We start from the raw sequence: 27,851 nt of genomic DNA, 5'->3' as shown, positions 1-27,851 counted from the left end.
TATAAACTTACGAGAATACTTTATTACTTGAAAGAAGTAAATATACATTAATGAGCACATATATTTTTGAAAGAACTAAGTGTTTTTTGCTAAGAATCAACTAAAAAAATTACACAGTGTAGCTTTAACACATACTATACATATATCTATATCTGCCCTCTTGTGGTGACAAGTAATATTGTTTTAGTTAGTTTTATTTCCTTGTAAATCTAACCTGGTTGTGTGGTTGTTTTGTATCCGTAGAGCTTGAAAAGGACTATGAGGAAAACCAGAAGGTATTGGAAGGCAAAGCCAGGCAGCTGGATGGCCTAGAAGATAAAATGAAGGCAATCCTGAATGCTATCAATAAACAGATTCAGATCTACAACACCTGTCAATAATCCGTCACAGGAAGGAAGCCCATCAGCTGGACTGCTGCTGTCTCTGAAACTTTCACTACTTTCTGAAAGGATCTGCCTTTTTCTGCCCCAGGCTGCTACAGCAAAAGCTGTTTGCCAACAAACCTATAAGACAATGAGCAATGACAAACTGCCACCAGACACGATGTCTGCAACAAATGTTGTTTTAATGAAGGGCTTCTGTCAAAATACACTATATTAACCTATTTTCATTATGGAGTTAAATGAAATGCAGATATTCACATGTCTTTTGTAAGGCAGAGCAGTATTCTACTTTCTTATTTTTTTAGAAATTTGCTTGTAAAATACTGTATACAGTATGATGAAGTTACTGAGTTTGCTTGAATGTAAAAGACACTGAATCGTGGCATGAAAGTTGTAGTGTATAGATTTTCTGTTTGCCCTTTTTCTTTCAAAATAGGTATTGCTTGGAATTTTATTAACACTCATTTTCTCAGAAACACTTTACATTTGTTGTCTTCTGAGAAAACAGTTTCTATAATAGGCTGAATATCTAAGAGAAACTACTGTAACAACAAGACATTGTTAAATGAAGTCAAATGAGTTAAGTTGTCCATATCATTGGTTGTGTATGATGTACATTGATTTACATCATGTTTGTTCCTATGAGAATAAAAAAAAACAATAACTCTTATTAAAAATGAAAAGTAATAATATCCCTCTCTGATTTCTTGTATGTTCTCTACATGTAACCCTAATAAACGAGGAACAAAACCAAAACGTGTGAACACCATCCGATACAAAAATAATGTGTCAAATATGTATTATGAATATCTAGCATTCACTTCAAAGAGTGAAACAAGTCTGCAGGGTGGTTTAAATAGATTTTCAGCTCCATCTATTGAATTGTTACCGCAGTTCGAAAATCCATGTTTGCAAATCACAGACCTATTAAATGCAAGTGTTGTTTTTATAAAATAGCTCTAAATAGACACTTAATACTTCAAATGAGAGAAATTATATGAAAATACAAACAATTTATTTACCATTTATGTAGTTCATTATACATTTATAAGACGTTTTAAAATGTTTTTTTCTTCTTTTGTTTTAAAGTATCTTATGCTCATAATGGCTGCATTTATTATTATAAAAAAATAGGGGAAAAACAAATATTGTGAAATATTACAATTTAAAATAACTGCTTTCTATTTTTATATATTTTAAAATGTGATGGAATAAATTACATTTTTAATTATTAGCAGCCACAGTGTGAAGTGAAGTGTCACATGATCCTTCAGAAATCATTCTAATAAGTTGTGCTGCTTAATATTTTTGAGGAAACCGTGAGGCATTTTTGATATAAAAAATGGTACATTCAAAAGAACAGAATTTATTCTGTTCAAAACAATAGTTTTCATGTGCGCATGGTTGTGAGCGCACAGGGACCAGGCCGCCCGGAAGTGGCCCGTGTGTGTGTGTGTGTATGTTTGTGTTGTGTGTGGAGCATGTTGCCGTGATCGCCGTCGCTACCCGGTTTGTTTTTGTTCTCTGACAAAGTGTGAGTTACAGAGCAGCGGTCGGCTCATAAAGTGAAGGACGGGCAACGTTTTGCGTCTTTGTTTGTATTTACATCAGCCTGATTTCAGTTTTAACGCCACACAATGGGTCCTGGTTAGGATTATTTTGGAAATAAAGAAGCATTGAGTTTGTAGAGGCGAGCTGATGCGGCTCAGGGGAGATCGGCGGCCCGCAGCCGTGTTCGAAGCCTGGTGCTGAATTAAGCTAGAGTCGCTGCGGCTCCGCGAACGAAAGAAAGGACAAGCCGTTGCGACTCGTCATTTCAGAACAGCAACGAAACAAAGTAAGATTTCAACTATAAACAACTGCTGTCATAGTAAAATATCGTAAACTGCCCTCACTTCTCTTGCTGCTATGCACACTTTTGACAATACCGCACCACCCGACCTTGCGGGTGAGGTGTTCATGCTCAGTAGAAGCTAAGCGCGTTATTAGCTGGGCAGTCGGAGCAGCGCGAGAGGCCTCGCGCCTCGGTTCCCTAAACGGACATTTAGCACGCTCTCCACACAACGCGGCTAACCGGCATCTCCAACAACCAAATAACACAGTTAAGATATATCACACTTCATACAAATGATATTTAGCAGCATTAGAATAAGGTTAACGTTAAGTGACAGTTTGTTTGGTGAAATGTTTTGAGTTAAAGAGAACTTGAGTGTGGAATATAGTCGAACAGGCTAAGCTAGTCGGGTTAGCAACCGCGGCATTAGCGATCATTATGGGGCTTTAAGCTGCTTGAGTTTCCATGGATATAGTTTTCTCGTATGACAACTAAAATGGAAAACAAAAGGAAATATAAAAATGACTGAAGTCAAAGATATCTTCTTTCGCCAAATTCATCGTATATTGGGATAATGACATCGAAGTGTGAGGACACTGACATTAACCGGTGTTGGTGGCTTGCCGTTTAATGTTTTCCGATAAACATTCACTAATCAGTGTTTTCTAATCAAAAAGGTTTATTTGAACATTTGGTATTAAAATAAGAGGTGCTTTTTCCTTTTTTATATTGCCAATCCAATTCGAATCAATAAACATATATGACAATACAAATTCTCACACTGTAAAAAAAATATCGTGATTTTAACGGTAAAAGACCGTAAAATGCTACAGTGAAAAACTGTTAATTGGTTAACAGAAAGTTTCCGTATTATATACAGTGAATAATTGTGATAGATCTAACCGTACATTTAATGTAATTTTACAGTAAAATCAGTTTTTGGAAGTGAAAAAGGACGTCATTGTATAATTTACAGTAAAAAAAACCATAGAGACATTTTTGTTGAAATTACTGTTTTTCTTAGTTTTTTCTAATCAGTTATGTACATCAGGGTTTTATGTAACATTTAATGTTGTTAAATTAATGTTTATTGCATTTTAAAATGTTACTATGATGGTGTTTAGTATTTGTGTGAATGACACTGCAACTTTTATATATTAATATTAACTTTCTTGTGAAAAAGCTGTTTGTGATGAGCTTTCATTCATCATGTGACTTATCACCACTGTGATTGGTGGTTGTCAGTGTATTACAATTGTGCAAAATAGGCTAGATATAAGTACCTAAATAGATCGGTAAATTAACATTATATCAGATAATGAAATACGTTGTTTTACTGTAAATTTACAGTAAATTTTTACGGTAGATTTCTGGCAACCACAGCTGCCAGTTTTTTACCGTAACTTTAATGAATTTTTTTGTTTGTTTGTTTTTTACATCAAAATACACTTTGTTTAACATATTCAACAAATAGGAAAAGAGAAAATTAGATGAAACTTATGTAGACAGAGTTTTTCTTTTGGGACATTTGCATTTGCAAAAAAGGCATTAAATCTAAATATATATAATTGGAATACTCAGCATATTGTAAAATGTTTCAAGTCCTAATTGCATCATATCGTGATAATATCGTATTGTTGGGCCCCTGGTAATTCCCACCCCTACCACCTAACCCTTACATGCATGGCTGTTGTTTTTGTTTGCAGTCTCCCTCTGATTCTCTTCTGGGAGTGCTCTCACTTGAAACACCGCCAAGATAGCTGGACCGGGCAGGAAACGGCCCAGCTCAGATCCAGATCCCTGTGGAAGCAGCTCCGGCAGCGGGAGCGAGGTAAAAGACGGCCGACCCATTAGCGGCAAGTGGCTGAAGATGGCCAGCAGCAGTACAGGACCCAGTGAATCGGGCCGGAGGCGAGGTCAGAGAGGACCTGACGATGCGGTCAGCACCAGCAAGAAGAAGCAGAAGGACAGAGTCAACCAGGAGAGCAAGGAGGCCAAGCGGGCAGCCTCAGCCAACAGCACAGAGACTAGGAAAGGTGAGGACAGGACATGGTTTGTAAACACTCAAATTAGGTCTGAATTTCTTTATCCCACTCGGGTCCTTTACGTCAATTAATTTTATCTTTTTCATTTGTCTTTTCGCTTGGTGGTGTTCTGCCAGGCGTTAATCTTGGAACTCAAGCCATTGGTTGGGACCTAGACAGATATTTGAATCATATGTTTGGGCAAAAATGTAGTGTGGGATAATTGTTTTACTGCAGTGGTATCTAATGTAACATGAACCGAAAGAAAGTGTCTGTGGTGCAGTGTCCTTTTGACTGTTATAAAATGCAGTCTGGCCCATAGCTAGAGGTTAAAGTCATTAAAGGTATAGTCCTTGTCCTGTTTTCATTTGCAGAGCTGGGAAGATTCCAATATGTTACGTAGTGTGGTAAACAGGGAACCGGGAAGTTAACAGACATTAACTCGTACTGAACTTACGTAATTGTTCTGCTATGGTAGTCCCTATTGATTTAGCTATGCCACTATTTCTATAGCTAGCCTATTGAATGGGTTGTTGTGTGGCATTAGAAGCATGTTTTAGTTGATATGTATGTTGTGAATCCAGTTTCATTTAGGCTGACATTTCTGATAATCATCTTTTGGTAATTATCTTTGAACAAAACAAAGTGATAATGAAAGTTAAACTACAACAATAAGGGGATTTTGAATGCTGTGATCTCAGATGTTTTTACAGATATGTATAATTTCACATTGCTGACAGCTGTTAAATGAGCCTTATTTTCTCTGTTGGATGTTTATGTAAGTCCATAAGTAATAATTTTTTTGGTTAGTGATGGCTTTTCAAAGTTATCATGTCCTTGGCATTCATGGAGAACCTTAATCTTAAAGTATATGGCGGCAGCTTCTTAGACTTTGTTGAATATACTTCAGTTGACCAGGCAAGAGATATATTGTTATTGCTTTATTACTGTTACAGATTGTTTTTGTTCAACTTTCAGATAGCTGTAATGCAGACCTATTGTTTTATTTCTACTTTTGAAAGTTTTATTTCTACTTTTGCTGGCTCAAAAATGAATACTGTTTAAATTGTGACCTACATAGTCATGGTTTTCATCGTTGTTTTGCGCTAATTATTAAGCTGCACATTTATGGATGCTTCTTTCTGCCACAGAATTTAAAAAAAATAAAAAAAAATAATTTTGTCTTTTTATCTCACAATTCTGACTACCGGTATTTTTCTCTCACAATTGCAAGGTCATATTCCGCAATTCAGATTTTTTTCCTCAGAATTGTGAGATATAAACTTGAAATTGCAAGTTAAAAAGTCCAGTTCTGAGGATTAAAAAATCCCCTGCCCTACATTTTTCTTTTTGAATAACCGGTTCACTCGTATGTACTTCACAATACAAAATCAAAACATTGACACTGACATCTACTGGTAAAGTATTCAGTTTACGATTACCATTGGTTATTGAGACACGTGACTACAGGTTTGATAAACGTACATTAGCTTTTTATTTGTCTCAGTGTGCCAGCCTGTGCCCTGTCTGCTGAGTGTTTTGCCTCTGCAGTGCTGTGCTGAGTGCTGAAGTGTTGTAATCCAAGCCTGTGAGTCTCTGCTTCAGTAAAGACGTGCTTTGTCAAGGTCAGTGGAGTGACTCTGCCCGGCACATGCATGAGAAGACTTCACTCCTCCCTCATTGGCCTCTACATGCATTCGATATGGGTGCGCCATTGTCTTTCTCTTGTCGAAATGTCATGTTTCAGAGCACCATCCCTACACGAACAATGGGAGATGGACTGATGATTCCTTACATGTAAGGGAGGCTCATGGGATACTGGCAGAGTGGAGATGACATCACGTGGAATAGAAACCCGGCTGTGGGGCGTTGCGGCGTCTTCATGACCTTTTTAGATCTGTGTGTCACAGTGAGAGAGAGTAAAGGGACGGGACTAGCTGTCACTTGATCCTGAAGCCTGATCCTTAGCGATAAACACGCTCTCTTTCTAGCACTTTCCTGCTCTCTCTGACCTGCTGGCTCACATGCACCTATGTTAAACTCAATAACGGTGCAGTTTGAAATCGAAAGGGAGTTGGGCTTTCTGCTATGACAGGCTATCAGATTGTGTAGCGTTATCATGAAATCAGGTTTGATTTTTGTTTTTAATTTGAAGCAGCTCATTGTTTTCTCTGTACATTAATGTTTTTGTGTTTTCCCTCTGCTAATGGAATAATACTTTTAATTACAGTCAGGGTTTTCTTCAGTGATATTAAGTAATGTGTTTGTAATGGATCCAGCCTTACATGAATGTACATTTTTCTGTGTAGATTTGTTTCTGGACTGGAAGCAGAATGCGTATGAGGTGATTGTGAGGCTGAACTGTGGAGATGCTGGGGTGCTGAGAGTAGAAGATATCGATTCTGCTTTTTCTGATTCCGCCTGCCACATCCGCCTGCCAGGTAAGGACAGTATGTGTGCTTGTGGCCATCGTATTTGGTCCATATTTGTCTTTTTTGTTATTGTGTGCTGTGCTTGTCATGTTTTTTGTTATGAGTGTAATGTATACTATTTTTCAAAAGTTTGGGTCAGTAAGATGTTTTGGGAAATTAATACTTTTATTCAGCAAGGACTAATAAATTTATCAAAAGTGACATTTGTAATGCTACAAAAAAATAATATTTCAAATAAATGCTGCCCTTTTGAACTTTCTATTTATTAAAGAATTCTTAAAAACAAAGTTTCCACAAAAATAGTAAGCAGCACAACTGTTGCATTACCATTGGTAATAATAAGAAATGTTTCTTGAGCAGCAAATCAGCATATTAGAATGATTTCTGAAGGATCATGTGACACTGAAGATTGTAATAATGATGCTTTACATCACAGGAATAAATTACATTTTAAAATATATTAAAATAGAAAAGTTATTTTAAATTGTAATAATATTTCACAATAGCACTGTTCTTACTGTGTTTCTGATCAAATAAATGAAAAGCCTAAGAGACTTCTTTCAAAAACATCCTACCAACTCCAAACTTTTGACCAGTAGTGTATGTACTGTGATGTTTATGTGTTCTCAGATGGCCGTGAATGGAGCTGTCATCTCCACGAAGAGATTGAAGCCTCCTGCAGTAAATTGCTTTATAAGGAGAAAACAAATGTTCTGCAGCTTGTCATGCACAAGAAGATCCCCCTCAACACCTGGCCCACCTTCGCTGTAAGAACACCTGCTCACTCTTTTTCATTTGTTGACCATCTCCTTTTTTTTTTTTTTTTTTTACACTTCCCACTAATTTAACCTATGTTTTTGTTGGGCATATACAGCTGCCATTCCTTACAAAGAAATTCTGTACATTTTTAAAACTTAACTTGACTAATCCAATGCAATTACTTTATTAGTCTATTTAGACGTCTCTTTTGAGGGCGATTTCCAATTGGTCTGAACGAGCAATGTCAGAACTGTGTGGCCATGCACACATGCAGCTTTGAGCATTCATGAATGTTTTCCTAGTCCGAGATCCCTCAGATAAGCTTTATTTATTCATGTTCCCCCATTAAACAGAACAAGAAAAAGACTGAAGCGGTGAACATCCTTACAGAGAATGGCAGCAACCACCAGCAGTCAACCACAGGGCGGTCTGAAAAATCTGGCGAAACCATTGAAAAAATGCCCCCAGTGACTTCTGCTGAGCAAAAACGAGGTAAACCCGACCGAGGGTTGAAACGTGGGATGAAAGGCAAACAGGTGGAGCTCACTGAGAGCACAGGCGTGAAGGCGGCAGAGATTAAATCAAGCGATAAAGCAGACCCGATTAATGAGCCCAGCGCAAAGCGCACCACACGACCCTCTAGAAACACAAAGGAGACCCCTCTAGCTCCCTGCTCCTCGAAGGAGTCTCAATCCAAACAAGCAGTTAACGGCAAGACACACACATCAGCTGTAAGCAGTGGTGCCTCTTCATCTAGCAATGCAAAAGACAACAGGGCTCAGATGCAGGTCAAAGATCAAGCATGCCAGGCATCGCAGGTAGAAAAAGGAGTGGACAGGAGGCCAAAAAGCAATGCTCAGGTGAGACTTCTCCCAAAAATGAAAATAATCAGCAGGAAACAGAATGGTGGAAAGAATCTCTCACATCCTGTGGTCCGTCTTTTGTGTTGTTTACAGGTTGAAGCAGATGATTGCAAGGTTGCTTCCTCCGTGTGTGAGCCGAAGGTGACGCAGCAGGAGAGTTCTTCTTCTCCCGTGCAAACAAGCTCTGAAAAGATAGCATCAGATGAGACAGAGGAAAAGAAGCCACAGGCTGATACCCAGATCCCTAAAATGCTTCCATCTCATGATTCAGGGTCTGGAGAGCCTGTTTCAACATCCTCAAAGAGACAAGAGTCTCCTCAGAAGAGCTGCTCAGAGGAGAAGAGAGACAAGTCCAAGGAGGAGCCACATGGAGGGAGCCATGAGGAGGATACAGGAGGTCAGTTAAGAACATTTGTAATATACTGTGACACATAATTTTTCAAAAGCATAAAAAAAAAACCCTTTTTTTTTCTCTCTCATGACTGATGTGTGCTAAGGTCCGGAGCCAATGGTGAACTTGAAGTTTGTGAAGAATGACTCGTATGAGAAAGGGACAGACTTGATGGTTGTTAACGTCTACTTGAAAGAAATTTGCCGGCAGACCTCCAGGGTGCTGTTCAGGGAACAAGACTTTACTCTTATCTTCCAGACCAGGTGAGAGATTGATCCGCACACATGTGTTTCCTCATGAGTAACTCTTAAGTTTCCATTAATTGTTGAAACTGTCCACAGTGATCCCAACTTTTTGCGCCTTCATCCGGATTGCGGACCAAACACTGTCTTTAAATGGCAGGTTAAACTCAGGTAAGATTGTCTGATGGGCATCCTAATCTCCTTCGATCCACTACTAGTCAAGAGTGCGTTTCTGAGGGTTTCTTCATTGGTTCCATCTGCTGATGTTTCAGGAATCTAATCCAGCCAGATCAGTCCAGCTATGCCTTTACTCCGTCCCGAATCGACATCACCCTGAAGAAAAGACACAGTCAGCGCTGGGGGGGTCTGGAGGCCCCTGCCACACAAGGTCTGCTGCCTGGATTCTTTTTGCTTCTGAACAGTCTTTTACAAACAAACACACATGAATTTGTCTACTTTTAATGATGTCTTACATCTCCAAAGCGATAACTGCCTGAACAGTGTGTCCATGACTAAAGGCCTGTTCACACCAAGGTCGTTGTCGATAAAGATATAGTTCTAAAATTCGTTCTCAATATTAAAGAATAGCAGAGTTCACACCACAGCTATAACGATAGGGCTGGGCGATATGACGATATTATCGTATATAGACGATGTCTCGCAAGTATCGCAGTGTCGATTATAACAGTCTGTTTCCAGACGATAATCGTCAAAAAATGACAAATATATTTCACATAATCCTATAGTTATATATTTATAGCATGAATTAAATATTTTCTATAGTAGTTAGAAGGGTTAGGAATAGAAAATCGATTCTTCTTGATAGCATTCTTTAAGCGCAAGATGCAAGAGAACACTTCTGCATGTGTGCTGTTTTATGTGCTGCGCCAAAGAGCCGCCTCTCACATAGTGCACGGACAAATAGCCTACACACACAATTATATCACACAATTATCCTTCTAGTTGATTTATAGCATCAAATAAACATGAATAAACATCAGAAGAATTTTTGTTTCAACCACGGAAAGACGTCAGCACACACTTTTTTTCAAGTTCAAAATATCCCGGTAAACACAGTCGGTTTTGTCTTTAAACGGCTGAGAAAGTAAAACAGTAGGCCTATGTCTATTGAATCAGTGCATTGACAGCCTCTACTCGCTGCCACCATTAATGTTGATCAAAGTACAAAAGAAAAAGAAAATCACTCACTGAACTTTTGTAACTTTAATGAGCTTAGTATTTTATTTGCCTGTTGTTCGGCGCTGACTGCTCTAACGGCAACATGTGTCTGTGTAGCCGCAACTTTGAGATGCGTTCCCTGTCAAACATCATTTAGCCTATTTTTACTTTTGTTATTTTGTTAATTTTTTTTTCTGGATTTCTTGATCTTTATATACATTTTTTTTATTCGTATGCTATTCATTTTTATACGGTTTATTTTGTTCTGCAGACGAAAAAAATTTAACTACTATTAATTCAGAATTGCAGAGATATCTCCAATTTTAAAAATATATATTTACAAGTAGCCTAGGTCTATCTTATTTTGGTCTGCAGTCTAATAAAAGTTAATCAGAAAAAAATGGTAGAAGTAACTTCACCTGTTACTGAATATTAATTTAAATGTTGCACATAATAAATAGGCCTAATCAAAAATCACAAACATGACCATTGTAGCCTAATTAAAATTAAAATTTCGTTATATTGCAATGAAGAAATTGTGTTCCTTTGAATGTCATGCACACGCATTCTGAGTTTAAAGGAGTCATAACCTAGTCTTAATTTGGATACCTACTGCTGTATTATAGTCTTTCATGCCCTTCTAAAAAATAAAAGTGGGAAAAAAAATAAAAACAGAGCTCCTAAAACCTTTATTTCTGAAGGCATTATTGTCTCGCGAGATCTGATGCGATGTTTTGGCTGTCGTGGACGTAGAGTCCATTCCCCGTGTTGTTTACCTTGAAGCTAACGTTACATACGCCGCATTAGTAGTTAGCTGCTGTTTGTTACACACAGTAGAGCAATAAAAACAGTCTTACCGTTTCAATTTCAGGCAAGTCCCGGATGGTTGGAATGGCACCTTTTTTCAAACGGAGCTTCGTGGCCAACTTCGCCTGATATTGGCCCAAATTTGTGAATGATTCCGGCGTAAAATGTTTAGCGCAGACACCGAACAATAAGCCAGTTGAAAGTGTTGCTGGGACAGCGTCATTAAAAATGAATTTTATCCACTGGTCCCTGATAGTTTGGTCCGTTTTTGGTATAGAAAACACATTCGCATGTTGTTTCTGGCAGTCAACCACAGAGCAACTCACGTGTGCACTCGGTTTCTCCATCTTTCGCGACTGAACTGAATATGAGGGGGAGAGGGGAAGGGTGGGCTTCCTGCTGCGGTGTCCATATATGGTATATCCTGCCCCGTCTTGACGTCAAGACGGGGCTGAAATCAAAATCTCGTTTTTTAGTGCGCGTGCACGTGGGCTATTTTACAAACCCTGAGGTAAACAAATGCTTCACTTTTAAATATCGGCTTCCCGGCCAGTGTATAATCATTATGCAATCATAACATACATTGATTCTCGTGGAAAAGTGAAATTTGCAGGTTATGACTCCTTTAAAATGTGGGTAGCTTCGTTACAGCATATTGGGAGCGTTATACTTTGCTTTAGATTAAAAAATAAACAAACAAAAAAATAAAATACACAAATATCATTCTTAATTACTTTTGTTTCTAAATAAATAAAGCAGTAATTTTTATTTCGTAAGCGGCTTGTGACCTTGGAACTCTAAAACCAGAAAGGAGGAGAAAAAAAAAACTTTTTTGCTCATGCAGAATGAACCAATAAATTTTTAATCCCCAATTTTAGACAAATAACGAATATATTATAGTTTGAATACAAGTTTAAAAACAGCGCTACATGTTATAATTAGGAAATTAAACTTATTATTAAATCAGGTGATTATGCCAAAAAAGAAAGAGAAACATCGGACCTTATGGAGAAAAAAAAATAGGCAAGACGCAGCTATGACATCAACATGCATTCACAAATCTTATAATCACCAAATTAGATTCTGTTCAGTTCAGTATTCAACACTTCTCGCGAGTCGCGAAACGAAGTTCCTTTCAAACACAGATGCGATAGTAACAGTGTGGAAAATATTAGCAACACTAACATAACAGCAGAGCTAATGTTTTATGTTCGTTCAAGCTCATACTAACCAAAGTAAAACCTTTAACGTTTCAATCATTAAATTAAACTAGCTGAATCGCAGGCTATCATTAGATAAAGTGCAGCTAAACTCAACATGTTTTGTGATAACGGTGTATGTCGGCAGTGTTGTCTCTGGCGGGGCGTGTTGGGGGCGTGGCTTAGGTAGACGATATAATCAGATATCGCAATATTTTTTAAGGCGATTATCGATCAAATATTTTTTATTTATCGCCCAGCTCTATTTAACGATATAGAGAAACGATATAGTTGGGATCACTTTATAGACGATTGTTTTCCCAACGGTTGAACAATAAATCACTGACAGCCAATCAGAATCCATTCTAATTTAAGTACTTGTGCATTTAAAATGGCAAACGACATTGCGGTGAAGTTAATCGCTGAGGTCCAGAAAAATCCACCACTATTTGACAAGTCAAGCCCCTTTTTTAAGAAAATGGAAATGGAAAACAATCGTTCATACCCTCTGAATAAACGTGAGAAGTATTACCTCAGGCATCCAGCTCTCGTTTCAACAACATTGTCTTGCTTCCTTTGAAGTTGCGGTGAAAAAGATTAGGTGTTGTTTTTATTCCAATATATTAACTACGTCAGCTAAATTCACTGTTAGATTATTAGATCAATTTTCTGAGAGCTCTGATATGTGTAATAGGGAGCACACGTTATTATTACTGTGGAAAAGCTGGACTGTTTTTGTTTACATGCTGAAATGAGGGAACCAGTCAAGAAAGGGAATGTGACTACAGGGAGTGATCTAGTAACTCGATACGAGCGCGAGACTGGGTCAAGCCAAATGTGCCAATGTGTTTTTGACTTCTTGTCTTTAGGCCAGGCTCCTGACCCACACTGCTCTACATAGCCTCAAATTTAACTACCTCTTCAATATTGCGTTTTACTAGGGCTTTGCCAGTCCGATTATATATACATTGTTATATAGTAATGCATCACAAAATTAATTGTATCATGAGGTGGTTTCCAATACCCAGCCTAACTTTTTACAAATGTAAGTTATAATTATTCAGTTACGTGTATGATATAACAATATATACACTACTGTTTGACACAAAAGATTTTTGTTTAAAATAAATGTTGTTTTTTATTTCTATTCATATAAATCCTGAAAAAAATACATCATGGTTTCCAAAAAAATATTAAGCAGTACAACAACATTGATATTGATAAGAAATTATTGAAGCTGACTTTTAAATGCTAACCATAAGCTCCTTTGTCTGTTTAAGGTGCAGTGGGGGGCGCCAAGGTTGCTGTGCCCTCCAGCCCTTCCACACTTGAGAAGAGTCAGCCAGGAAGCAGCCAGCATGCACTTCCTGCTAAAGAAGAACCACGTGTGGGAGAGGAGAAAGCCAAACCCCCTCGAGCCTCTGAGGATTCCGGCCTGGATGCCGTGGCCCCTCGCTCAGTCCAAGAACAAATGTCCCTCAAACAGGAACCAACTGTTGCAACGGTACTATAGCAGACAATAAGGAATGTGTCATCATGTTCATGTCACATGTAATAATCTAGTGGACCATAACTGGTCTCAAGCCTGTTAGATATGACTTGTCTTTTCGTCTGTCCACAGCCCAAGCCCACCTGCATGGTGCAGCCCATGACTCACACTCCTCCTGCAGGCAGTGAGAGAGCTGAAGAAGTGGAGGAGAAGAAGGTGTGTCTCCCTGGCTTCACTGGACTGGTCAATCTGGGAAATACTTGCTTTATGAACAGTGTGATCCAGTCCCTTTCCAACACACGGGAGCTCAGGGATTATTTCCACGGTCAGTGGCATTTTCATTGATGATAATTGATTATTCTCATATGGTTATGTATCTTACCCAGCTATGTATTTTTGTGGTGTTTATTGTTTTCAGACCGTGCGTTTGAGTCAGAGATTAACTGTAATAACCCATTGGGCACGGGTGGACGACTTGCTATTGGCTTTGCTGTTCTACTTCGAGCGCTGTGGAAGGGCACTCATCATGCATTTCAACCCTCCAAATTAAAGGTATCCGTGCAGAAACAAAACTGTCCTGTTATACCATATCTTGTAGTTTTCCATATGTGATTGTTAAAAAACCCCATAATGACCGGGTGTTGTTTCATCCTCTTCATAGGCTATAGTTGCCAGTAAAGCAAGTCAGTTTACAGGCTACGCGCAGCACGATGCTCAGGAGTTTATGGCTTTCTTGCTGGATGGGCTGCATGAGGACCTGAACCGCATCCAAGACAAACCATATACAGAGACCGTTGACTCAGACGGCCGTCAGGATGAGGTGAGTTCTTGATTTTTGTCTCAAAACATGCAAAATAATATTACCTATAATGGTTTCAGTTGAATTTGGGAAGGGATTGCATACTTGGAGCAGAGTGTGCAAATACCAAGAAAAAAGCAAATACATTTTTTTTAAGTTTTACAATTGACAAATGTAAGCATTCTCATTAATAGTATCAAGCTTTAGTCTCTGCACTGTATCAAGTATGGTTACAAATCTGCTGAACGTTGTTCTTGTTTATTGTTTGGCAGGTTGTTGCAGAAGAGGCATGGCAGAGGCATAAAATGAGGAACGATTCTTTCATTGTTGACCTCTTTCAGGGCCAGTACAAGTCAAAGCTGGTGTGCCCAGTGTGTTCTAAGGTAATGCATCAAGAGCAAAACAAGACCTATGGTTAGGGTGACCAGATTTCTCATGGTGGAATAGGGAGAGGATGGACGGGGACCAACCCTTTTCCCCATAATGCTTTGGATGGGAAACAGAACAGGATATTGATACAGGTCTAAATTGAGTCAAGTGTTCCCCACTTTAGCCTTCTTTGTGTGTTAGGAAATGTTTACTACTTTTGATGATGTTTGACAGATGATGTCCAGTATCTGTTAGCAGTATGGTTGTGGGAGTTTACTCATTTGTTATTTCCTTCTTCTTTTTTCAGGTTTCCATAACCTTTGACCCCTTCCTGTACTTGCCTGTCCCTCTACCTCAGAAGCAGAAGGTGCTAACTGTTTTCTATTTCGCTAAAGAGCCTCACAAGAAACCAGTCAAGGTAAAAACAGCATAAAAATCTAAAGTTCCTTAGCAAGCCTGTGCATGAAGGGTTTAATCTGTTGATTTTTATTTAGATGGGCATTCTCATTTTATTCATATTTGATATAAAACGTTTGCCCTTTGCCAACCATTTGTGTAGGTTTTGGTCAGTGTGAGTAAAGAGAACTCGAGCACGACTGAAGTTCTGGATTCAATATCTCGCAGTGTGAGGACCAAACCAGAGAATCTGAGGCTGGCAGAGGTATGATGATTCTGTTCTGAACCCGTAATTTGCTCGTTTGATCCATGTGTTATGGCAAATTATCTAGAGGCAAACTTGTGTTTTATTATATAATACCCCAGAAACTTGTCACGCATATTAATTTAAACATGAGTAATACAAATAAACAGTTGTTATTTAATTACTCAATTACGATACATGTTGTTTGTGTTCTAAAATATTTAGAGAGTTGATTTGTGTATGGCTGCTCGATTATATTCAAAATCACAATTATTTTTGTCAAAATTGAAATCTTTATTAACACGATTAGTCATTGGACACATCAATCATTTATAGATTTTTTTTTTTCCTACAGTAGTAGATGTAATATGTTGTTAAGCACTGCCACATTCTCATGAAAACTCCAGAACAGTCAACATTTCAGTCAACAAATTTTTACTTTAATACTTTAAAATCTTTAAAACTTTAATTTTTTTTTACTTAAATATTTCCAAATTTCTAATTATTTTTGATCGATTATATTTCTAAACATTAGTTCAGTTATGTGAAAATATAAGAGAACACCAGATTTTTAAATCAACACTCCAAAAGAGGGCACAATGATTCAATGTTAATTTATTATTATTATTATTTATTTATTTTTTTTTATTTTTTTTTTAAGTTTAAAAAATATAAAGATTTAATCTAAGCCCTCAGGTCAATTCCAGTGTTAATTTTCACGTTGTTTATTAGTCATAATTTCTGTCTTTTAATAAAAATAAAAAAAGACTTAATTTAGTCAATAATTTGTTGTCTTGTTTATTAATTTTAGTGACTAAAATGCCACTGAATTCATGCTTGAGGAAAGCTCACACTGCTCAAGGAAATCCTTGACATTATTGACCGATTGGATTATTTGAAACTTTATAACTTCTTTCTGATTTTTCTTCTCCAAAAAAACATTACTAATTTGTTAATATCTTGCTTGTCATTTTTGTCCACAGTAACATTTTAAAACAGAATGTGCCACAATATTAGTTTTATCTTGATTGTCTTGTTTTCATAATCGTTAGAAGCCAGAATCTAATGACAATAGAATTCTATTAATTACGACTTGTGTGACTTGTGATTTTCCTAAGTCTTGTGCGCCATTTATAAGCCTCTATATTTTCTCTCAGGTGGTGAAGGGTAGATTCCACAGAATCTTTTCACCATCTCAATCTTTAGACACAGTCTCGTCCAGTGACCTGCTCTTCTGCTTTGAGATGTTGTCTAAAGATCTCGCCAAAGAGAGGGTGGTGCTGCTGAAAGTCCAACAGGTACACCATTTCCATCACTTATTTTTTCAGCTTTTTTTTCCCTTAGGTTTTGTGGGTTGGTGTCAGCATTGTTGAAGTATATGTTGCTTTTTCTCTTGCTATGGTTTTATGTATTGATTTGTGTTTTGGTATTGATCTTCAGAGACCTCAGGTTCCTAGCATCCCAATCACAAAGTGTGCTGGCTGCCTGAAGCCTCCTGCCTCTGACGACGAGAAGCTCAAGCGCTGTACTCGCTGTTACCGTGTTGGCTACTGCAATCAGTGAGTTTCCATCTGTTCATTAGAAGCATGTGTTGTACTGGCTCTGAGATCATGCTTAAGATTGAGAGACTATGTATTGGCTTAGTTGGTGGTAAGTTTCTTTCCTCTGATTACAGGGCCTGCCAGAAAAACCACTGGCTTAATCACAAGACCATGTGCCGGCCCAATGTGGAGAATATTGGACTGCCGTTTTTGATAACTGTGCCTGAGTCTAGGCTGACCTACACCCGCCTCACACAGCTTCTGGAAGGCTACTCTAGGTATAATTACACTAGATTCAGAATTATTTACTCATTTGTGTATTTTGGTAATTGGGTCAGCTTTAGAAGTAAGGGGAAGTTTACACGACACCATTTTTTCTTCTAAAACAGCCAACTTTTTATGCATTTTGGCAATCTGGAGGCCTAGATTTGAAAACGATTGCGTCATCGCCTCCATGTAAACTACAAAAATGCAAATTTGTGAAACCGATGACATTACGCGCATGTATATTATGTGTTTAGCCTACATGCACGTAGTGTTTCTTTACAAATTAACATCGCCACCTACTGGCCTGGCAGCATAATACAGTGTTTTTAATCGTTTTCGTAGATCCGTGTGAACGGGGATAGTTTTGACAACATTGTCGTCTGTGCACGAAAAAAATCGTTGTCGTGTAAACGTATCCTAGGTGCAATGATAGCATTTTAGTATTTAGTATTTATATTTAGTTTTTTTGTGAACATTATATTGTATGTCTATGTTGTATGTTTATGGATGTAATTTATTTATAAATTATTTATTTGTCTGTATATTCCATAGCATTTATATTTAATATAAATATATACTTTATATTTTTGCTAGCATTTTGCATTTGTATTCATTACAGCAATTATTGATGTAATTTATGTATGAACTTATTTGTCTATTTTATAGCATTTTATTTTTGTTTATTTTCATTTTGTCTAGTTGTAGAATTTATTGGTGACTTTTATAAATGTATTTGTCTGATTATTTTTAATAGTTTATATCAGTTTTATATTTAATATAATTATTTTTATAAAAATAATATTTTTGTTATATTTGTGATAACATTTTATAAGATTTTTTTTATTTGTCTGTGTATTTATTATAGCATTTACTTATAAATGATTTATTAAAATAATGAATTGTATTAAAAGCATTTTATTAAGTACTTTTGGCAAATAGATTGGAGTATGCTGACAAAAAGAAAAACTAGGAACCAGCAGCACTGTGTAACCCTTCATTTCTATGTGCAGGTACTCTGTCAATGTGTTCCAGCCACCTTTCCAGTCCGGTAGGACGTCCCCAGAGGCCAGCCTGTCCCGTGTTGACCTGACCTCCACGGCGAGCAGTGCCTCAGAGTTTCAACAGCAGGAGGAAGAGCCGTCATCTGCAGGAGAAGCAGAAAACCGCATGGAACAGGGTGATTCTGTCACAGCCCCGCACACAGAGACCGTGTCTATGCTCTCCGCAGCAGATGGAGACACCCTCTCCACACGCACCAGTGACTCGGGATGCTGTGAGCTTGCCACCAGCTCCCAAGATTCTTTGTTGGAGAAAGAAACATCATGTGAAAAGGCTATTAAACCGGAAGGTATGTTGGTCTAAAACTCTTTGCTGAAGTCTTTGTTTGTTGTGGAGGAATAGTCCATCATTGTATGTTCATTGGTAGCTATAGTGACTGGGTATCAGCAGCCTTCAGCAGAGTCTGGAAGTGGAAGTGCGTCTCAATTCTACATCACCATTCTGGAGACAAACCAAAAGGAGGATAAAAAACTTGAGGACAAAGGTCAGTCAGAGGTTTTTGGATGGATGTGTTTTTAAAATGCTTGTGTTACTTAGAGAAGCATATCTTCATCATCTTGGCGCCACCTACAGGTGATGTGGTACTGGAGCTGCCTGATGACTGCACGCTGGAGCTGGTGTGGAAGAACAATGAGCGGCTGAAGGAATATGTACTGGTGCGCTCTAAAGAGCTGGAGTTTGATGAAGACCCAGGCTCTGCTACGGAGACATCCAGGGCAGGACACTTCACCTTAGAACAGTGCCTGAACCTCTTTACCAAACCTGAGGTGCTGGCACCTGAAGAGGCATGGTACGGACACACACGTCAATTTCAAACTCTTGAAGCATGAAGTGCAGTTAACAAGGTGTTTAATGTGCCCCATTATGCTTTTTCGATTTGCTTTAATATAGCATAATAGGGGCACTTTAAATGGCTTCATCAATATTATTAGCCCATTTAAATCATCTTTTATTGTGGTTCAGGTACTGTCCGAAGTGTCAGCAACACAGGGAGGCCTCTAAACAACTGCTGCTTTGGCGCCTTCCCAACGTGCTCATCATCCAGCTTAAGCGCTTCTCATTTAGGAGCTTCATATGGAGGGACAAGATTAATGATATGGTCGATTTCCCTGTCAGGTACACTCAAAGTCTCACAGATATTCACTAGCACAGGGCTTCAAAAGTTTTGGGTCTGTAAGATTTTTTAAAATGTTGTGGAAAAGTCTTTTATGCTCACCCAGGCTACATTTATTTGATCAAAAATAAAGTAAAACAGTAATATTGTGAAATATTACAATTTAAAATAACCAATTTAAAATGTTGTTCTTCTATGATGGCAAAGCTGAATTTTCAGCAGCCATTACTCAGGTCTTCAGTGTCACATTCAGATTCATTCTGATTTGCTGCTCAATAAACATTTCTTATTATTATAAATGTTGAAAACAGAGATATTTTTCAAGATTCTTTGATGAATAGAACATTTAAAAGACCTACGTTTATTTAAAATAGAAATATTTTGTACCATTATAAATGCCTTTACTGTCACTTTTAAACCAATTTGATGCGTCCTTGCTGAACAAGTGTTAATTTCGTTTAAAAAAAAAATATCTTACTGACCCCAAACCAGTGTTATTTTAGTATTGTATGTATGTATGTGTGTATATATATGTGTATGTATGTATCAATTTATTTTTAGGAAAATTGATATACAAATAAATTGGAATATGTTATGAATGGTTGAAACAAGTTTTTATACAAATTAAACATTTTAAAATGCAATAAAGTTAATGTTATTAATATTTGTTAGAAATGAATCCTGATAGTTTAGGTGAAGTTTAAGGGTGGTATGAACTGTGACTGTCATTTAGCTGAATAGTTTTGGATTGGCAATATATTAGATGTTTCACCAAGATTTTTCTGTTTTCATCAGAAACTTGGACCTGAGTAAGTTCTGTATTGGTCATAAGGGTGACATCCAGCAGCCCCCTATCTATGATCTCTACGCAGTGATTAACCATTATGGCGGAATGATCGGAGGACACTACACGGCCTACGCTCGTCTTCCCAGTGACAAGAACAGCCAGCGCAGCGACGTTGGTACGTGTGAGATCTTCTAGCTCAATAACATTTCACTTGCTGTGATGTGAAACATCTCACTGTATGTATTTTACTGTTTCAGGTTGGCGTTTGTTTGATGACAGCACAGTGACGACGGTGGAAGAGAGTCAGGTGGTGACACGTTACGCCTATGTGCTGTTCTACCGCCGCAGGAACTCTCCAGTGGAGAGGCCGTCTCACTTGCTGGGGCCCCTTGGCGCCGAATCCTCTGCTGCAACTGGTGGTGCTGCCAGTCAGGTGAGCTCAGCACCTTCTCATGTCACCGCAGCCCAATGGAAAAACATTTAATCTTAGTAGAGCGGCTATATCCTTGTTCATTAAAGTTGCAAGAGTTTGGGTAATGTTCCTTGTGGATTCTCAACATAAAAAAAAGGCTATTTCTCCATTGTTCATTTTTTAATGAGGTGTCTCTCAAAAATGCCCAGACAGCATCAGGGGGCCGTATTCACAAAACATTTTATCTTACCACTAAGAGTTCTCCTAAATGGAAAAGTTCATAAAGTATTTAGTTAAGAGTTTTCTCTTAAAACCTATTCACAAAGCTGCTGACCAACTTTTACTAGGGAATAGAGAGAAGTCTTAAAGGGATAGTTCACCCAAATATGAAAATTAGCCCATTATTTACTCACTCTGAAGCCATCCTAGGTGTATATGACATTCTTCTTTCAGACGAATACAATCAGACTTATATAAAAAAAATGTCCTTGCTTTTCCAAGCTTTATAATGGGAGTGAATGGGTTTTTGTTTTTGGAAGTCCATCAAAGCGCATCCATCCCTGATAAAAGTGCTCCACATGGCTCTGGGGGGTTAATAAAGGCCTTCTGAAGTGAAGCGATGCATTCGTGTAAGAAAAATATTCATATTTAAAACTTTATCGACTAAAATAACTAGCTTTCGGCAGACGGCCGTACGCAAGTCGACTTGCACCAAAAGAGTAACACTTGATGATGTATGATGTAGGAGTAGCGTAAGCTTTGATGCCTCTCGTGGTTCAAACAAACAGGGCTGGGCAACCGCGTTCATCATTGGTTTGTGCGTCAAGTTCAAGGGTTAGTCTTTCGCCGTAAATCGATGCGTACCGCTGTTTGCCGGAAAAGCACGTCTATCTAATCAGCTCGAGAGAAGGTATATATACACAGCCGAGAGCCGACTCACCTAGTTATCTCGACGGTTTTCCGCATCCCTCCACAACCCCGTTCCTCACTCTTCCCTGGGGATACGGGGGAGAACTCTGGGTTTGGGCTAAATTCCGAGCTCGGAGCCCTCTATCCCCTTGGACAGCACGCCAATACGCTTATTATATTTTTTTAATCCTTTCGATTTGTAAGTGTGAACTTGTGAAAACAACTGCCACAGGTAAATGGACCATATTTATGTATTAAAGATTTATTTTTGGCATTTTGTCGTATATTAAAATCTATAAATCAAAATATGTATTTCATTTATGAAAAAAAGGTTCAGCACCCAAGGCTCTATCACTATTCCCTCAATGATGTACAGTGGCTTTGGCAGATTGCTGAGGCGGATTGCCAGCAACAGCCATTAGGATTGTTTGTGATTTTGTCTTGGTGATTTAGGAGTCCTCTTGACTACTCCTAACATTTCACAGATTTAGGAGCTCGTTTTTTCGCTAAAATGCTTTGTGAAATACTATTAGAGCAAAAATTTAGGAGTCTTAAAATTAGGACTGACGTCCATTATTTTTAAGAGTTTCTCCTAAATTGGCAAGTTAGGAGCTACTTTTAGCCTTAAGATGTTTTGTGAAAATGGCCCCTGATGATTATAATTTAATTAGCAGTTTCATGAGGGATTATTTTCTCTGGTTCTGGTTTACAATCACCTTGTGATATCTTCAGAGTCGTGACTAATGGCACTTTTCCACTGCATGGTACGGCTCGGTACGGCTCACTTTTTTGGGGTTTTCCACTGTACTACCTAGTACCTGGTACTTTTTTTAGTACCACCTCAGTAGAGGTTCCAAGCGAGCCGTACTGATACTAAAATGTGATGTGTAAACACTGCAGATCACTGATTGGTCAGAGAGAATCGTCACTACCATCATTGGAATTGCGACACGAGACACCAAACCCGAACAAACAAACTTCTTTGTCTTGCAGTGAATAACATCCACATGCCAAGAATCAAGAGCTACATTGATCCTGTGTTGTGCGTTTGTTTGTCGCGTTTGCGATGATGTCACTGCAGTAGAGGTGGCACAACTATAACGATCAGTCTATAATCCCACCCACTTTGAAGCGGTACCAAACTGCAGTGCCTTGCCGTGCCATGCAGTGGAAAAGCACCATCATAGATTAAACAAATGAGTGGATTTTGACGGATTGTGTTAGGATCTCATGACATGTTTTCTATTTGTTCATAATTTTTGTGCATTTCAAAAAGGAAAAATATTCAGCAATGAAATTTAAACGTAGGTTTCAGCAATGTGTAAACGTTCGGTCGCATTAGTGATATTTCAGCAAAATTTCATTGTCTAAAAAGGTCCAATGACAATAGTGCAGTGATGTATGAAGCACCGCTCACACAAGTCACTTTCAACCAAGCAGCTTTCTGTTGGTCAGCACAGCAAATTTGCATGGGGAACTTCTTCAGCCTCATGCGAAACTCCCAAACGCACAGATTCCTGTTGAAATGACTGGATTTCACCTGTGAAATTTCGCAGCGCAATACTAAATTTGACCACACCTTAACAAGAAGTTTCTTCACATCTTGCTCTCTGCTCAGTTGAACGCATGACTGACCGTCGCAAAAGTTTGAGGTAAATTTGGTAACATCAGGCTCATTATATGATTGATAATGAGGCACACATGATCCAAGTTAGTCCATCCTTAAAGTTTGAACTGATTGTTTATGGGTGCATCTTGGGAAACATTTTGCCTTTAAGTTAGTAGATGCATCAGTTACAGGGTGTGTACCTTGATTAAAAGAGCTGTGACTTAAAAATTCTACTTCTGGAATCTACTCTTGCATGCTAATCTGCTTATTCATCCACCTGAGTGTGTGAGCGACATATGAAACTGGAGCAGTGAGCTCTCTGAAAGTGTATTTGGTGTTCTACGGTGTAATGATGAGGCAAGGCCCTTTCCCAGAAGCTGACACAGGTTTCCGCCAATCGCAGGCGTCTCTGATATGGCAGGAACTGGAGGAGGATGAGGAGGGGCAGCGAGAGGCCTCTTTTCTGAGCCTGTTTCGCCCCGGTCTACGTGGAAGAAGAGCCAGGACAAGGCTGGAGGAAGAAGAAGAGGAGGGCAGGAGAGGTCATTCTCACCGCAGACGAGATGGCATCTCAGATTACTGTGACGCCGAACGCCTGAAATATTTCATCATGGGCACTGTGGCTGCAGTCCTAGCATTGCTGTTCAACCTCATCTATCCTTTGTTATACTGGTCCAACTGGGCTTGATTTGCTACTCACTGCAGCTGCAGACCCTCAGTACAAAGATTTGCACTTTAAATTGATTGTACTGTAAGTCATGACTCTTTTTGATGGCAACTGTAATGTTATTTAGCTTGGGAGTCACACAGCCTGATATAGCCATGCCAGTCAGGATTGGTTTTGTCCCATTTCAGTTGTTTTATGTACTCAGGAAAATACTAATAGCAGTTAAAAGATCTTAATTTGCTGCCTCCTTTTTAGCCAGACTTGAGATTTTATTTTAGCTGTATGACTAACCAATAAAGCAAAACTTAGATTGCAAATGTTAAAGGGATAATCCAAAAATTAAAAATGTCGTTTTTTTTTTTACCCTCATGTCATTACAAACCTGAATGACTTTCTTTTTTCTTCAGATCTCAAAAGAAGATATTTAAAGGTATAGTTCATCCAAAAATGAAAATTCTGTCATCATTTACTCACCCTCAAGTTGTTTCAAACCTGTAAGAATTTCTTTTTTCTGCTGAACACAAAAGAAGATATTTTGAAAAATGTCTGTAACCAAACAGTTGATAAACCACATTGACTTCCATAGTAGGAAAAAAAAAATTATTATGGAAGTCAATGGGGTCCATCAACTGTTTGGTTACAGCCATTTTTCAAAATATCTTCTTTTGTGTTCAGCAGAAAAAAAGAAATTCTTACAGGGTTGAAACAACTTGAGGGTGAGTAAATGATGACAGAATTTTCATTTTTGGGTGAACTATCCCTTTAAGAATGTGTTGGTTCCCTTTGACTTCCATTGTATTTTTTTTTTTGTCCATACAGTGCAAGTCAGTTGGAACTGAAACTGACATTTTTCCAAATATCTGTGTTCAAACATGTTTGGAACAACATGAGGGTGAATATATGATGAAAGAATTTTCATTTTTTGAAGGCACAGTTCAGAATTGTGTATCAGCTATGTTTTCAATATAACTCAGTTGCCTTTATAAACAGCATAATGGTGGCATTTTACACTCTGTGATTTTAAAGTCAACATGAATTCAAAAATAATTTATTCTAGTTACACTCTAGTTACAGTTGCGGCCTAATGGGTAGAGAGTCGGATCTGAAGGTTGTGGGTTCGATTCTCAATACCGGCAGGAAATGACTGAGCAAGGCACCTAACCTCTAATCGAATGCAAATGGCTGCCCACTGCTCTGGGTGTGTGTGTCCATGGTTTGCAGTGTGTGTGTGTGTGTGTGTGTGTGTGTGTTTGTTCACTACTCACTGCTCCTAATGTGTTTGCACTAACTTGGATGGGTTCAATGCAGAGGACAAATTCCAAGTATGGGTTACCATACTTGGCCTTTGCATCACTTCACTCACTTACTCTATTTAAAGATCAGTGCATACTATTCACCAGGAAAAGGGTTTTTTTTGTCTTTAAAAAAAAAAATAATTTAAAGTTGTTTTCACAAAAATTATATATATATTTATATATAATTGTATTTTATTTTTGTTCGTTTTTTGTTTCAGCTGATGAAAATAATGTTGGCCAATGGCTAGATAACAGTTTAGACATTGTTTTAGCAAACTCATTAATTCTGACCCCATTCTGTGTGTAACGCTAACAAACCAATCATTTCCAGCGGATGAAATCAGATCCTGTCTTGCATTGTTTCTTTTTCTTGTTTATGATGTCATCTAGAAGTAAAATGAGCTGTGTGTGCTACTATTTCATGTTGACTTTAGGTTGGAGGAGTCATATTCTTTGTATTTTGGGGTAAATCTTGCTACTTCATTTGCTGTAAAAAAAAAAAAAAAAATTGAAATTGAAATTGAAATTATTTTATTAATATGATTTACTCATTTTAACCACTAAATGAATTTCTTGTCTTGTCTTTTTTTTTTTTTTTTTGCCAAAGTTTGTCAGTAGTCTGGCAAGACGTTAGGATGTTTTATTTAAAAATAGGTTGACTGGCGTTTTCTGAGTCAGCAAGGCAGGTCAACTCAGTACTGTACTTCTGTACACAACTAGGGAAACCAGTGAGTTTTTCTGTACTTTGATCCATTGATTCAAAGCCTAGTTGCACATGTTGTAAATTGAGATGGGATCCAGATATTGTAAGATGAATGGTACTGCGGTTAGTGGGTAATGTGGCAGTTTCAACAGTCTCAGGGATGCTGGTGGGCTATGATCGTTCATGTAGCCGTCCACACTACAAAGCCTAAAGACATTTGGCTTCTGTGAATGCCTCAGCTCTGGACACCATGACCCAAAACAATACCATCAGATATTATCGTACCTCATTAAGGGTCACAGGTCATTGTCATCATGGGTGTTCCTGTTTGAAATGTTACTGGTTCTAATTTAAGGATAAATCTTTGATAAATGGCACAGGACTGCGTTATACATCATTTATGTATGTAATCATATTTAAGCAGTAATTGAATGTTTGGGTAAGTGATTTAAATATAATCTTAAAATGACAAAATGTTCGCGTTATTCATGATGCTGCAGAAAATATCCCAGCAATAATTGAGACCACTCTAAATGCTGCTCAATTGTTATAGTGCCTGTACTATGCTCTTCACCACCAATAAATAATTCAAAATGACCCGGTCTTGAAATCACTGATCTTTGAATTAGCGGTTGGCGTTCATGTACTCCGTTCAGACAATGCCTAAAGTTTCTCTCTATAACGGTGGTTTATTTTACAGGCTTCTAGCCAGACACTGTTTGGGACAGACCTGGACCCAGACGGACCCCCTCAGTTGAGCACGGAAGTGACCTCTGAGATGTTTGCACACTCTGGAGAATGTGCCGCCCCGTCCTACAGCAGCATGGAAGAGGTGGATTGAAACTTGACCCAGTCAGGGAGATTTGCTTCCTCAAAAACTAAATAAATAGACTTTAATGCTCACAAGTGGATCTAGCATGGCAAAGGTGCTCAATTTCTTTTATTTACATTAGCAATGTGGAGGAATAAAAATGCTGGGTGTACATTTCCAACACACACTCTTTGGAAACGTCCGGTTAAATGTCCTGAATGTTCAGATGATATACAATAAGCTGATGCTTAAAATAAAGACTAATCCTCAAACACATTCACAAGGAATTTTGGAAGGTGCACACATTTAATTACAGTCATAAGAGGAATCGCACAGATCTGTACGTTCTTTTCTTCTTTTTTTAAATGTACATGTAAACATTTTAACACCTAGAAATTATGCCATTCACAATGTCCCATGATAGGTTTCTAATACAATGTTTATCTTGCTTGCATTTACATGAGGTGTTACTTTGAAAACCCATCAATGACTGAGATCAACATGGTTTGTTTTGGATGCACAGATGAGTTTTTGTTTTCCTCACTGAAGTGTTGCCTGGACTGATCTGTTTCTCTGTAAAGAGTCTGGAAGTGTTGTGCTATTGCAGGTGTTGTAGGTGAAGTTTTAAGTGTGGACCAGGACAAGGCAGATTGTTTGGAGGTTTTTTTTTATTTTTTCTCTCACACTCTGGCCATTACCACACTTGATGTCCTGTTCTTTCTTTCCTCAGACAATCCAGTGATTGAAAATGTTGTTTTGTTTCACGCCATGTAAGATCCTGTGGAAATGCAAAAGCTTGATTGGCTGAGATGCATGTTGACCTACAATAGCCCTAGTAGTACGGTGTATCATATACCATCTCTTTTTTCTTTTTTTTTCTAAGTTTTGAGTGGATTGTCTTGTTTCCCCATTCCTTGTTTTCGTATTGGACTGCATTGCAAGCGGGGACTGTGGGTTTGATCGTAAGAATGCTGCTGTGAATAAAACAAATGGTTAATATAAATAAAAGCCTTTTTTGCGTAACAACCTTAGATGTAACAGCTGTATTGTGCATATTAATTTGTCAAATTTCAGTTTTGCATGTAAGTTTGAAGTAAAATATTGTAATTAGCAGGTGAACCTCATGAAAATCCCATGAAAAAAGAATTCGTACTTCGCTCCAAAATTGTGGTCAGAATTATTGGCCCTCTTGGTGAATATGAGCAAAGATGGCTGTGGAAATACATATGCAGTGTTTCTCCATTTTCTTGTTTATTAAAATTGAAGT

At 38.1% G+C, this 27,851-nt stretch overlaps 2 protein-coding genes across 7 annotated transcripts in view; both read left to right on the top strand.

Annotated features, from left to right (window-relative positions):
• lamb2 (laminin, beta 2 (laminin S)) overlaps positions 1–1,160 on the top strand; it is a 36,872-nt gene extending 35,712 nt beyond the window's left edge. For both annotated transcript variants that reach the window (XM_079848793.1, XM_079848794.1), the window contains one exon: positions 244–1,160. In XM_079848793.1, coding sequence (XP_079704919.1) covers positions 244–380 — 137 coding nt within the window. In that variant the 3' untranslated portion in view covers positions 381–1,160. The remainder of the gene's footprint in view (positions 1–243) is intronic.
• A 651-nt stretch (positions 1,161–1,811) lies between these two features.
• usp19 (ubiquitin specific peptidase 19) lies at positions 1,812–27,851 on the top strand. 5 transcript variants are annotated; one of them, XM_079849861.1, is made up of 26 exons: positions 1,812–2,220; positions 3,924–4,253; positions 6,551–6,682; positions 7,304–7,440; positions 7,786–8,292; positions 8,389–8,692; positions 8,793–8,949; positions 9,028–9,099; positions 9,201–9,316; positions 13,400–13,617; positions 13,735–13,927; positions 14,021–14,154; positions 14,264–14,422; positions 14,674–14,784; positions 15,078–15,188; positions 15,330–15,431; positions 16,568–16,708; positions 16,851–16,969; positions 17,086–17,229; positions 18,229–18,566; positions 18,645–18,761; positions 18,851–19,067; positions 19,241–19,393; positions 20,187–20,353; positions 20,436–20,611; positions 26,474–27,851. In XM_079849861.1, the coding sequence occupies exons 2-26, from the start codon at positions 4,088–4,090 to the stop codon at positions 26,612–26,614; spliced, it is 4,332 nt and encodes a 1,443-aa protein (XP_079705987.1). In that variant the 5' UTR covers positions 1,812–2,220; positions 3,924–4,087; the 3' UTR covers positions 26,615–27,851. The 5 variants fall into 5 exon arrangements, with proteins under 5 accessions (XP_079705987.1, XP_079705986.1, XP_079705985.1 ...); XM_079849860.1 differs by having other exon boundaries at positions 13,394–13,617; XM_079849859.1 differs by lacking the exon at positions 26,474–27,851 and adding an exon at positions 23,512–24,808.

Source organism: Squalius cephalus (assembly GCF_949319135.1).
Source record: "Squalius cephalus genome assembly, chromosome: 18".
NCBI lineage: Eukaryota > Metazoa > Chordata > Actinopteri > Cypriniformes > Leuciscidae > Squalius > Squalius cephalus.
Note: the sequence above shows the minus strand (reverse complement) of the source record. Positions and strands in the feature narration are given on the sequence as shown.